The sequence below is a fragment of the Anguilla anguilla genome, chromosome 1, assembly GCF_013347855.1.
Source record: "Anguilla anguilla isolate fAngAng1 chromosome 1, fAngAng1.pri, whole genome shotgun sequence".
Taxonomy (NCBI): domain Eukaryota; kingdom Metazoa; phylum Chordata; class Actinopteri; order Anguilliformes; family Anguillidae; genus Anguilla; species Anguilla anguilla.
Genome location: NC_049201.1, coordinates 66,472,830 through 66,486,371, shown reverse-complemented (window position 1 = coordinate 66,486,371; position 13,542 = coordinate 66,472,830). Strand labels below are relative to the sequence as shown.

The following is a 13,542-nucleotide window of genomic DNA, read 5'->3' as shown; positions in this document are numbered from 1 at the left end:
CCTAGCCTTAAATAAAGGGCAATGACCATTTGGTTGAGATTTCAGGATCTTTCAGTGTTATTTTCTATTTCATGAAGTGCTCGAAACAGTGAGGTGAATTATGTATAAGTGTGCCACACTTTCCATCTTCTGTCAGCCTTTTACTAATGCTTTAGCAACAACACTGTCTCAGTCACAGTCACCTAATGCAGAACTGAAAGCTTTGCTTTTACACACTGTCACTCACAGTACTTTGTGTTTCAGCCTGCACTTTGCCAGCTCTCTCTCTCTCTCTCTCTCTCTCTCTCTCTTTCTCTCTCTGCATCATTTTTCTGACCCTCTCTATCTCTCGTGTTCCCCCATTTTCTTTATTATACTCTGTCCCCATCCTTCCCTAATTTACAGAGACACTCCCACAAACACACACTAAACTTTGCAAATATGGTCACAATCCCACTGAATCATCCCCTCCCTCCCGACCGCACATACTCTCACACATTTTACATACACCACACACACTCACACACCCTAGGGAGCTGTAATGGATTCTGAGTAATGCAATCATTGGCTCATTACTTTTCTCAGAAGCGATCAGGCCAAGAGCTCTCAGGGGCACTTCATGTCTGTCTCACTATTTAATTTCACCCTTTCCAAACAAATAAAGCCTCCTCTTCCCCTTTTCACACCCCACTACAGCCTGCTGTTCCCAAGCTCAGTCAAACACTTTGAAAACTATTAGCCTCAATCCACTCTTTAGCACCTCCAGAGAGTATTAATAACGTATGTCCCTACTTTCTTCTCTCATCACTGTGGTCACAGTTTCTATTTCCATTTTTGTCATGTGCAAAAATGTCTTGTCACGAAAGTGATGGTATTTCCGAAGCGTTAAGTCACAGAAGTACCAAAATCTGTCTGCTTCTGCAGGGAGGCAAAAATACGCTCATGGCTGGATCCAGCGGCATCATGCAAGCCAAAATTCTGGGGGGGGGGGGGGGGGGGGGGGGGGGCACAATTAGAGCAGGGGGCATGGGGGTCCTTCCCCAGAAAAAAAGAAAATAATGACACAATTTTCTGCAATTTGACATATATATTCAAAGACTTTGAGGGGATTATTTTAAAACTTCACTAAATCAGTTTTTATAGCTCAGTAATCTCCCACTTTATATTAAGGTAAATACTGCATATTTATAGATTTTCATGTCAATTATTTGTGCTGTTTTTTTAACCTGGAGATATCAAATGGAATTCAGTGTTTTGCTAAATATAACCTGTGATAGTGGTGGTAAAAACAATCAGCTCACTGTCATAAGATTCACACAGCTCTCCTTTACCAATATTAATTAGGATGCTATGCTATCCCAAGTCACGACTAGCTAGAGAGCCAGAAGGTTAAACAAACGGATTGAGGGATGTCTACTAACTTTACCTGGTACTAGCCAACTATCTTGCAAAGCAAACTATGCCTATATTTCTCAAATGCAATTAAGTGTGTATAACTAATTGCATTTCATTTTCACACGTTTGAAAAAAGGATTGATGCTCTAACAACCAGTTCAGCAACACACCGTTAAGCTATAGCCTACATCTCCTCCAGTATTGCTGCGTAACAGAGCGCTGTGTGCGTGCGCACCTGTTGTTGCGAACCGATTTCAGCCTGCAATTTTTGGAAGAAACCAATACCATAAGGAAAGGGGGTGTGTGACCTTTTGAGGTATGATCTATGACATAATCAGAAAAAATACGTTTGACTCATAATATAAAATTATCATAACTACATATTATAAAAATAATAGTAATAAAATAAAAATATAAAAAATCCTGATATCTGGTGGGGCACGTGCCCCCCCCCCCCAACTTGAATGGGCATGACGCGTCTGGCTGGATCTTCCAGCAGGACAATAATCCAAGGCATTCCTCCAAATTCACAATGATTAACTGATCACTGAATCAGACTTTTGCAATGGCCATGGCCTTTTTTTTTTCTCTGAGCAAATGGAATCACACATCAAATGGAAGATTTTTTCATATTACTGAGCATTTGTTAAACAATAAATTTAAATTTATCCAGCATATCCAGCATATTTTGTTCATTTTTTTTCATCAACTGATGAATGCGTTCACAGTTTGTTCACTCACAGGAAATGGAAACATATTCATCCCATCATAACTTTGACCTTGAGAAAAGAGTGAACTCTGTTATCTGTTTTTTCTTGCTGCAGCCAGAGAAAGAAAATCCGGAAACCAGCTGTGCTGCAGGAGGAATGCAGAGTGCAAAACATAGCTCTTTTATATAACAGGTTGACATGGCAGCGTGTCTTGAAGTGAAGCGGCTGCGTAAGGCCCTAAAAGTGCAGTCCTGATCAGTATCCTCATCTGGAACATACTGTATATCTGTACCTTATGTCTCACCACCATTTTGGATTGCCAACCTTTTGGAAATGCTATTAGCCATTTCCCTCTGTCCCCAGTTTTGGCATCACCACATGGGTAAGACCTATGAAACTTGGTAAATTGTAGAAAATACCACCATATGGCCAAATAATGATTTATGCACTGAATGATGATATAACTGTTATTTAAATTTTAAATATTCAAACAATCATAGCTCCTTACCCGTTTGAGCTAGAGATGTCAGTACTACCTTCTGAACCATGATGTCCACTATTTTGGATTTTTCGTCATTTTGAATTTGTTGACCTTTTTGAAAATCTTTATCTATATTTCAGAATTTGACATATCAACAAGTGTCTTTCACAAATTTGTTCATTGGAAGCTCCTTTTAAAATCTATTATAAAGTTGATGCTCTAAAAAACATGGCTGCAGTAAGCCAACACAATATTGCAAATAGATAGAATCTGGTAGCTATATTGGCACATTCATTATGAGCATAACCCTAAAATATTGTCCTAATTGAATCACATGGTGGCGCTATAGAGAACATTCGTTTTAAATTCAGGAATTCATGAAAATTCACTGTTGCCTTTTAAAGATTTATCGATTGCTGTAGTGATCCCTTTCTGTATCTTGAACATATATCTGTACCTTATGTGTCACAGCCATCTTGGATTGGTCACCATTTTGGAAATGCCTATTATCCATATTTCTCTGTCGCTTGTTTTGGCCTCACCATATAAAGTGAGACCTATGTAACTTGCCACATTGTTTTATGGTACATCTGAACATCAATTTACAGAATTTTGCAGTCAATTGGCCATATGTTTGTGCTGTGGTAATTAATGAATTTCTAATGTTTAAAAAATGTTAACTCCAACCATATTTGATTTCGGGATTTTACATTAATGTATGACTATGACTGCAGAAGAAATTTGTCTCAATAATGCCTGCCATATTGAATTTCATTTTTAATTTGGCTGCAGATTTTTGCAATGTAAATGATTATATTTACAAATTATAACCTTTTGTGTGGACCCCGTGTATCACTGCTTGCAGCTATTTTTTAACATTGTTTTTGCTTTACAGTTGTCTGAGAGCCTTCAAGAAAAAGGAAACACAAGATTCAAAGAGCTAAATGAATAGGACAAAGCAATCTCACTATTTACAAATGGCAAGTAGAACACAATAAGTCATATCAGCAAGAGCCATAGAGCATTTATTATGTGTGTAGCTATGTCAAGCATGCGGCAACCATGTTAGAAGGGAAGCAACTAGCACTGAGTGGAATGGATAAGCCTTACTTACTGCAGGAGTGTGATGTAATGGGTCATCACATGGATCAGTATATCACTTATTTAAAATTATGTGCAAACAGCTCTTGTTTTCCCTCCTTCAGAAGCTGCACTGGTACAGCTTGCTTTGAAAACAGTTGTAAATTGATCAGACTGAAACTGCACTTAGCACAGCTTGTTGAGACATGTCTCAGCTCCAGAATGGAGCAGGAAAACAGAGCCTTTAGCCGTGTGTATCTGGGAAGGTCCACTATTAGCCAAGGACTGCGTACACACCAGGGCAACTCAAGCAAGTATATTTTTGTTTATGTCCATAACTATGCCACACTCAGGCCTTTTAAAGTACCTTTATCCCATACACTGTCAGTGCAGACAATATTGTTTCAGTAGCTCCATGGTGTTTTAAAAATGTTCTGTTGTCCCTCAACTATCTTGGTGAACAGTAATGAGTTGCCAAGCAGTAATCTCTCATGAATTGTAAACCCCAAAGGTGGAAGCCATTTTAACTCCAAAGAGTACAGATTGATGCACTCATGTACTGTATTTACAAGTACATTTAGTGCTTGCAAGAGCAATATAATAATTCCAGTCTTGGATGTGTTTTACCACAACAGACCTGCAAGCCATGGTCATGTGATTTCTGAGTTTTTGGCACATCCCTCGCCTGAGTTTGTGGACAACTCCAGCCCAGTCGTACCACTGGTTCAAGCCCAAGCCTTGATGTAACCTGGAGTACCAGATGCATCACGTCGCCCCTCTGAACAGCATATTACTGTATATATCCCTTCATTTGGACTTTCTACATTACCATCCAGTTTAAAACCTCAACTGTAACCTGCTGCAGCCATTTGATTATTTGCTGTGATAGATTCCTCAATGCATACCTGTTGCTAACCATTCAACCTCTACTTTACAACGGGTCGGCCAGTGGAGGATGGGCTCCCCGTCTGCAGGCAGGTTTCTCCGGAGATTTCTTCCCAACTGGGAGTTTTTTTTCTCTCTCCACCATTTGAGTGTTTTACCTCGCTTTCTTTTTGGGGTTCCAGGCCTGGTTTTTCCTTATGGTTTTCATCTTTGGGACAGTTCTCTGTAAAAAGAGCTATACGAATAAAAAAATTTCCAAAATCTTTTATTGTATGTTAAATGTTTTTATTATAAACAAATTTGTTTATGAAAATCATTTACAATATATTGGAGACAAAGTATATACTTCAAATGCAAAGCAGATAGAGATTAATATACTTTCACAAATGTTACAAAATTTTCACAAATGTATGTACTATTTATGTAATGTACAGTACAGAAAACAAACAACACCTAGCAAACTGCCAAGCAGTATTCAGTAACAAAGCATACAGACTACCAAAGTTCTTAAAACATTAACAGCAACAATGAACTCTGCATGAAGTAACTCATCCACAAAAAAATAAAACTTACTGCAGGCTGTAAAATATAACTGAACATTCTTTGAGTAGCTACAGCTGTATATGACTCCAAGCTGGGTTTAACAGCAGAACTTTGCCCTGTCTCCATAGCAATGACAAACAATGAAAATAAAGGGATTGTAAGCCTGTATCTTTATACAGGTCAAACGATGGTACCAAGGCACACCCCTGTTTCACTATAGTTAACTCAGACACAACAAAACAATTACTTCTTTTTGTAAATGTTTCCTCCAGACATATTGACCTGTGATAAGAGTTAACAATACTGCTGTGTCAATAATTCGCAAATTACATTTCAGAGAGAACATGTGGCAAAAAATAACCAAAGGTACAGAGAACAGATAACATTAAAGACAGGTTAAAGGAAGCATGACCTCCTCCTCCTGATGTAATATGTGAAATGTGAAAATGTCACATGTCACTAGCAGTACAAACCCATGTCCTTAGGAGTCATTTTAAGGCAGCTGTAATCTGTGACAATGAAGATCTATTTGCAAAGCAAAACCCTCTTTTCATAATATTTCATGATCCCCATTTAAATTATTATTTGTGAATACTGTACAGTCGGATATTCCATGGATATCAGCTCCCAGTAATTTAAAATGTATATATCAAATTTTTTCATTGTTTCACATATTCATGCATTCACACATACACACACGCACATATATATATACAGAGAGAGAGAGAGAGAGAGAGAGAGATAACATTGGGGTCATCTGTTTAAAGTAGTTTTGTATTAACTTAAAATAGGCTGATGAAAGACAGTGTACCCTATACTGGATTTTCTTTATCTCTTATGTCAGTTAAAGGGCCAGAATATTTAAGGGTAGGGATTACAGAGAGAGTGGTAGAGGAAAGTAAGGACCTCTTTGTGTAGGACTGTACAGTCTGGCTTTTCATTTTCTTGAGCTGAATGGTGATTTTGCTCTGCCGAGTCTTAACGTCACTGTAGCTTACCCCTGCCAGACAGACTTTGCATAGACACGACTGCCAGAACGTTTGCCTCAGTGCTGTGCGGAACTCCTTGCGCATCAGGCAGTAGATGACAGGGTTCATACAGGTGTTGCTGTGGGCCAAGCAGGTGGCCAGGGGAAAGACATAAGTGTGGGTTGTATAGTAGGAGGACGTCCACTCAAGCACGTCCAGCTTGATCAGGATGCCCCAAAATGTAATGATGTTGTAGGGGAACCAGCACACACAGAAGGACAGGACCACCACAGCCACCGAGTTGGACACGCGTGCCTTGCGGTGAGGGTTGACCCCTCTCAGGCTGTGGTTGCAAATGAAGCAGAGCAGAAGGAGATAGGAGACAATGAGGATGGTGCAGGGAAGCAGGAAGCCCAGGACGAATCTGAGGAGGTGATGTATGGCCAACCAGAAGGTGCCCTCTGGGAAACGGAGGAGGCAGAGTTTGTCCCCGCCCACATCAGCCACGGAGGAGAAAACAACGCTGGGGGCAGCAACTAGCAAGGCCCCAGCCCAGATCAGGCAGGTGACAAGCCTCAGCATGCACATCCTCTGGCATTGGGGTCTCATCGGCTTGAGAGCGGTGGCCACCACTCGGTAGCGAGTCACACTCATGGCTGTCATGAAGAAGATGCTGGCATACACATTGACAGCTGTCAGCAGAGAAACCACTTTGCACATGCACCACCCGAAGGGCCAGCTGAAGTCCAGAGCCACATCCACAGCCCAGAACGGCTGCACCATCGAGAACAGCAGGTCAGCAACAGCCAGATTGAAGACAAAGAAATTGATGGTGCTCTTGGTTGTGCTCCTGCTGCAGTGCAGAAGGTACAGCACTGTCATATTACCCATCATCCCCAGGACACACACAATGAAGAACACCATGGAGATGATGCCACGGATCAACGGAGAGCCGTCCCCCGGGAGGTTCACATTGTCCAGGCTGGTGATGTTGTGATACCTCAAAAGTGTGTGGTCACACACTGGGTCGGTTTTGCAAAGGTGGAGTGACCTATTAAACAGTTCTAATCTTGAAATATATGATGATGACATTTTCGCATCCCCTGTAGCTGTTTCTTTGTGGTTTCCCCACCCACAAGTATCACCTGTCTAGTCTAGGAACAGATTCATATGGGTGAGCGCACCTAGCTCAGGATGTGTTTTCTCCTGTAATAAATGACGTTGCAGCACGACTCCACACTTATTCCTCATCACTCATTCCTGCAACAATCAGAGATATTAGAGATGAATTTTTAGATGAAGCATTCACCAAAATTTCTATTTGTTTGTTTTTAATTAACTTCATTAAATCTGACATTTTGAGCTAACTGGCTTCTTAAGAATATGTGCTGTTAAAGCTTTCATAGTAAGGAATTCAGTGGCAAGTTAAGCCAATGCCTACTCAAAATATTTAAACTGAGAAATTTGCCAAAATTCAATAAATTGATAAACAATAAAAATATAACAAAATATGGTCAATTGATTATAACTACAGTACGCTTTTATTTAAGTTCAATCTTGTATCAATAAATAAATAAATAAATATTTAAGCATGGAATACCCACATTATCATTAAATGAAATGCTAAAGGAGAACTTTGCACACAGTGACATACATCTAGTTCTAGTGTCTTGTAATTGGAATTCCAGTGGTCATTGTTATCTTAGATGTCATTAGTTACATCGTATGTTTAGCAAGATCACACATATAATTGGATAAAATTAATAAAATTTGCAATTGTGCATTGGTTTTCATTTCATTAGGATTTCAACATAAGTACTTTTTTTACTGGATAGTATGATGCAGCTCTATAGCGATTACAAAAATAAATACGTTTATATAAACAGGAAGCACTTACAAACATTCGTGATTCAACGATGTTTTCCTTTCTGTAATTCTGCGAAGTGTAGACCTTGGTTGCAGAGGCTGTTCAGTTAGTTGCAAGTGTTCGTTGCGTTAACAGAAACAAATGCTCAGTTTTATCTGACTGGTTTCGAAGTTCCGGAATGCTACACGTTTAAAAAAAATTCCTCAGATTCGACTAAAGAAGTTGAGTCTTCGCATTGCGCTAAGTACAATGTTCAGTTTGCACGTAGGCTACGTTAAGCAGTAAATTCCATTTTTACTGCTTCTACTTTTATGGTGTCACAGATTTATATTTGCCTCAGTCCCCTCCCCCTGAAACATAAGCGTCGACATACGGAGATGAATGGGACTGTAAACGCGATTTGAGGCTGATATACTTGTTATAGCATGTGTTTACATCTTGAATTTCAGATGGTTTCTCAAATTGTTTTTGATTGTAAGAGTTGTAATGTAATTCGTTATAAGCGAACAGGGCTTGCAGCAACGTGTAGTTTTCAGCTGTTAAAGTCAAGTTGAAGGCATTTAAATTTGAGTAATTATAGGCATCACTTCATCTCATTCTACAGTAATTTTCCTGATTGCACCGCTGTTTTCACTCAGTTCAACTGTGCTACGTGTGTGTGTGACGAGTTGTTACAGCATGAAGCATATTGTGATGCTACCACAGATAGACATTGATGCACCATAAACTGTAGTAGGCTATTTCCTGTGAGCTATGGAGTCTTTTTTTATATATGCTATATTCTGCAGATGGCTATGTTACCACAAGGAAGTCTCTTGGCAAAAATATAGAATAACCTGGACCTGAGGCTCTTTTGTTTAGCCTCAATATTACATAACATAAAAATCTGTCATTTTTTTCCAAACCTCTGAACTTTTTTTGTTTGCATCAGTGCTTCCACTATTGATTCATCATGGTTGCTGAAACAACACATCAACTCTGGGCAAATAATTAGCAAGTACTTCATCTGTATGGGTCTACACCAAACCAGAGAAAGCAACAATAATATGTGTAACATTCCATAAAAGCATTCATGCATCCTTTTCCACGTATTTCTCAGCTGAGAAAATGATAACACCACGTAAGACAGAGTGGTGAAAGAACTGTCACTGACGCCACTTTCTGATGAACTTCTGTCTGTGCAGTACCGATTCACATGCACTTACCCACAGTCAATCAGGCCTGATTATTTATGTATTTATTTTTGATTAGCAGAGTCGGCCCTGACTTTTATTAGTGAGTGCACAAACAAAGCGCTGCTTGGTGACTCTTTATTGCGAGAGCTGGCGCTGATACTGTAAAGGTCACCATCAACAAATGGAGCTGATTAGATTAGAGATAGAGAAAGTGAAGGAGGGGAGCGGAAGGATAAAGACAGGGGATGAGCAGAGGGATTAGCGCACTAATTGGACTCATCACTCTCTGCTGTAAACCACTAATGAAAGCCTGACATTGTAAATTGGAGCATGGATTAAAGTGTGCAGTATTACCTATTCATGGTAATGAATCAAACACCATCATTACCTTGTTCAGCTACTTCAGGTAAGTCAGGAGATGATAAAATATGAGACCTTGTCCACACCTGGATGATGCACAGGTTAGAGGTTTTTAATCTATTTTATTGCTGAGAGCAAATCTGAGAGACACCTTTAGAAGTCTGTAAAATATATGAGTCAGTTAGGGAACTGACCAATTGACCTCCTTCTAGCCTGTTGTTCTATTGGTAAGGAAACTATAGAGGCTTGCTAAATAAGGGGAGCACCCCCTCCTTCCATCAACGCACCCCCCCCCCCCCCATCCCCCCAACACATACACATACACACAAAGGTGTGCTATTAACTCTTTTTTTCAATAGTTCATAATATTACATTTATAACTGTATAATTGCCTCAAAACAATATTTAAATGGAGATTAACATGATTAAACTTTTGAGGAATGCAGTTTGTCCTAAACAGTAATAAACCCCACAATACACCCCCAAACCCAAGAGTTAAAGGATATGAGACCCTGATAGTTCCTCATAGACCCTGAGAGACTACCGTGCTGATGTTTCACCGTAGCTGTCTTATCTGAGCAAACATGCAAAGCTCTATAAAGAATCCACTCCATTATTAAGGTGCTGTCTGTTCCACATTACCATCCTGCAAACAAACGCACGCTTAATTTGATTGCCTGCCTTTCAGTGGCGAGATTTCGGGGTTTTCTCATCACTTTTATGGCTTACCATCGCACTTGAATCCTGTTTCCTCTCGCCAGCCATACAGTAGTATCCCAGCAGCACAGTTTCCATTTTATCTTTACGATTGTATCACTGTCAAATAGAATATTAAAAGTAAGTGTGGATGTAGAACAAGTCTATACTTGCCATTAATGCTAACCAAATTAATGTTAATGTGCTTTCATGCAATGTGCTTTCTTATTCAATTATTGTACTTGCTAACATAATTTTTGTAATAAGATGTCAACAGTAAGACTCTGCCAGACCCAGTAATTTCCCTTTTGGCTTCCTCACATATGCATTCATTTAAATTATACTCAGGTCACGATTCTAAGTCAGACTATTATCCATAAAAATGAGTTCCAGTAGAACTGGGTCCTGTTATAGCCTCTTTTGGAATTCATACATTTAGTGAAAACTTCCTCTGTTGTGTGTGACAGGTTTCAGTATGCTTGATGATTACATTGTGGCCTACGACCTCACTTACCTTTTCATTGGCATGTTTGTTCTATTAGAAACAAAATAACTAGAGGGAATTTGTATCATTCTATTTTATATATTTTCCTGACACCACGGCATAAAATATGAACCATGGGTGTGTACCCATCAGTGTTTGGGAACAGGTTGTCACCTGCTGTTATAAACAAGTATTGCAAGTCTTAAATTTGTTTGACAGTGAAATGTGTGTAATTTCATTTATTCAGAACCTACAACCATTAGGTTAGAAATACATAATAGTGATAAATACTTTAGTAATTTCGCATTTTATGTGTTCATACAAACTTACCAGGGTCAAATGCATGTTGGAAATACTTGAACTCTTAAATGCCAGCAAAATTGTAAAAATCTTATGCAGATTGCTGAGAATTTTCAGTGAAATGTGTTGCTAACCAATACTCAGTCATATAGAGGAACTGGCGAAAATAGATGTTTCTTTTAAAATTGTCCTTTATCTACAGGGGTTTACTGGCTTCTGAAGGGTTAAAATAATTCCAGAAAAGTATTTGACTCAAATATTCTTGTTAAACAAGAGCTGAGAGCACATTTTCACCATCTTCAGATGAGCATACAGAAATACAGATATCCAAGATGTGGTCAGTTGTTTTTTATTACAAGAACTTGTTACATTCTTTCCTTTATGAGGTAAATATGTTTTATACAATTTTAGTATAAGTTATTACAACACGGCAAATATACTGTAAATACAAAATCAAAAATGACTAATTTTTCTACTGTCACTGACGTGTTTTGTCCCACTGCAAGGCACTCTGCATTAATGCCTCCATATAGCTCACCTGAGGTTAAAACATTCTTCAGAATTAGTTGAAAAGAGATTTCTGAAAGGTAAAATTAATTCATCTTCACCATGGTCATTCATCATCGTAAAACAGCTACTCTTCAAAAGCTCTGAAACTAGTCAAAAGGTAAATTCTGTTTGACTTTTTTTAAAAGGTCACTTGATTGAAGCTCCAAATTTGCTAATATATTTATGGTACATGATCATAAAATTAGCCCAAATAGGATTATTGTAAATGTAGTTTAAAAGCAAGCATACTGAAGACAACAAAAATGTCTCCCAATGGTATGACATATGTCTACCTTTGAACTGATAGTGGAAATCAATGGATACAGCTTAATCTTCAAATGTAGCCTGTTATACTGAAGTCATTGAAAACAACAATGAACATAAGTGGTCCCTGTGCATTCACCAGGTCTTTATTACTCTCAGTAATCTAGTTTCCACAGATCTTAAAATTGTTTAGGCCATATCAGAAATAAGAAATATTTTGATGTTAGTCAAGACCTTAGGAAAAGGTGAGAACTGTCCAAACAGAAAAATGCATTAGCAAACCGACCATTGATTTATGGGTAATCTAGCCTGGTGTTATTCATTCACTACGGCAAAACATATTACTTTCCATTTTATACTACTAAGTAATTAGCACTCAGAGCAATCATATTTGGAGAGCAGTTACATGCAGCCAGCACACAAAATTAGGACAACATTTTGGCTCTTGTTACTCAGCAGGACAAACTATTTTTCTACATTGTTTTATGCGTACACAAAGGCATTCACATAGGCACTCAGTTAAAAAAAAATGTCTTAAGCTCCAATCTTGGATCAACAACAGCTGGCTTTCTGAAAAGCAGTGGGTTAATTAACTTTTGGTGTGGCATATCAACTGTTGACTTCTATTCCAACAACTTCCACTCAAAAGTTGTTTGAGGTCCCACAGTATAGCCTGTAATGCTACGTCCTATCTTCAAACATACTCCATTCACAGCAATAGTAGGCTGGCCATCTGAAACTACTAGCCATGACTACAATGCAAGCAGTTTAGTTGCACATATCGCAATAGAATGGTGGTGTTAGTACATGTAACCTTTGGAGAAACTCAAACTGGAGTAAAAAAAGATTTACTTGTCTATAGATAGTTCAAACCAATAAATGCATCTCTCTAGTGTTCTGTGCATAGCAGTTAAATTCTCCCTCAACTTAGCATCCTGCAACGCTTCGATCCCTTTAGATAATGTCTGTATTGACCTCCTTTGGATATAACTCAGGATAGACCTTTATTTTGCATCTCATTCTCTGACCATTGCTACACATGCTGTTCCTTTCTAACCCACTGACTCTTTTAAGATCTTACTACACAAAGTGAGAGGATCTCACAACACACCTATCTATTTGGTGCATTCAAAATTGAAGACTGATTTCCAAGAACACAGTACCTCAGGGAAATATTTGTTCATAGACACATTTTTGATTATTATGGACAATGAATGCATATAAAGCAACAAGTAGCCAAAGAATTTACAAGTCAGTGAAAATTCTTTGGTTCTTAGTGTTATGCTGTATCAGAGCTGCCTTATTTAACCACCCTTCTCAGAGTCCTGAATGTCTCTTTGACGTCAATTAACTTATTTGATCATTATTAAAAAGTTTCTTATGTGTCATTCCAGCACTATTAAATAAATAACCTCTTTTGGTAAGCATGTAGTCATGGGGCCAAATCTTGCTTGTAATGCCCTCTTTGTTCAACTCTTCTAACGGAAAGCATGGATATAGACGTACTTGGTACAATAACTTCAGAGGTGCTGAGATTTAATAGCATATAAGACATCATAAGAGATGCACACGGGATTAGGATGTTCATATATAACATGAACAATTCATTTTATGGATTATAAATTGATTTCAATTTCAATGTTTTGGTTTGGTTTGATGTCCTCAGCTCTCATCTGAAAATGGCCAGATATGGGCACTGCTTCATTTTAGCCATTAAAATATTATCTAATAATACAGTGAGAGAACAGAGGTTTACAGCTCTATGAAGATGAAAGTATGTACATATGAAGTCTGAATGATGCATTA

The 13,542-nt window shown here is 38.5% G+C and overlaps 1 protein-coding gene across 1 annotated transcript; it reads right to left on the bottom strand.

Moving 5' to 3' along the window:
- Positions 1-4,862: 4,862 nt before the first annotated feature.
- On the bottom strand, positions 4,863-8,229 carry LOC118234178 (relaxin-3 receptor 2-like). The gene is made up of 2 exons (XM_035430593.1): positions 7,939-8,229; positions 4,863-7,301 (listed from the first exon to the last, which is right to left on the bottom strand). The coding sequence occupies exon 2, from the start codon at positions 7,131-7,133 to the stop codon at positions 5,886-5,888; it is 1,248 nt and encodes a 415-aa protein (XP_035286484.1). The 5' UTR covers positions 7,134-7,301; positions 7,939-8,229; the 3' UTR covers positions 4,863-5,885.
- Positions 8,230-13,542: the final 5,313 nt, after the last annotated feature.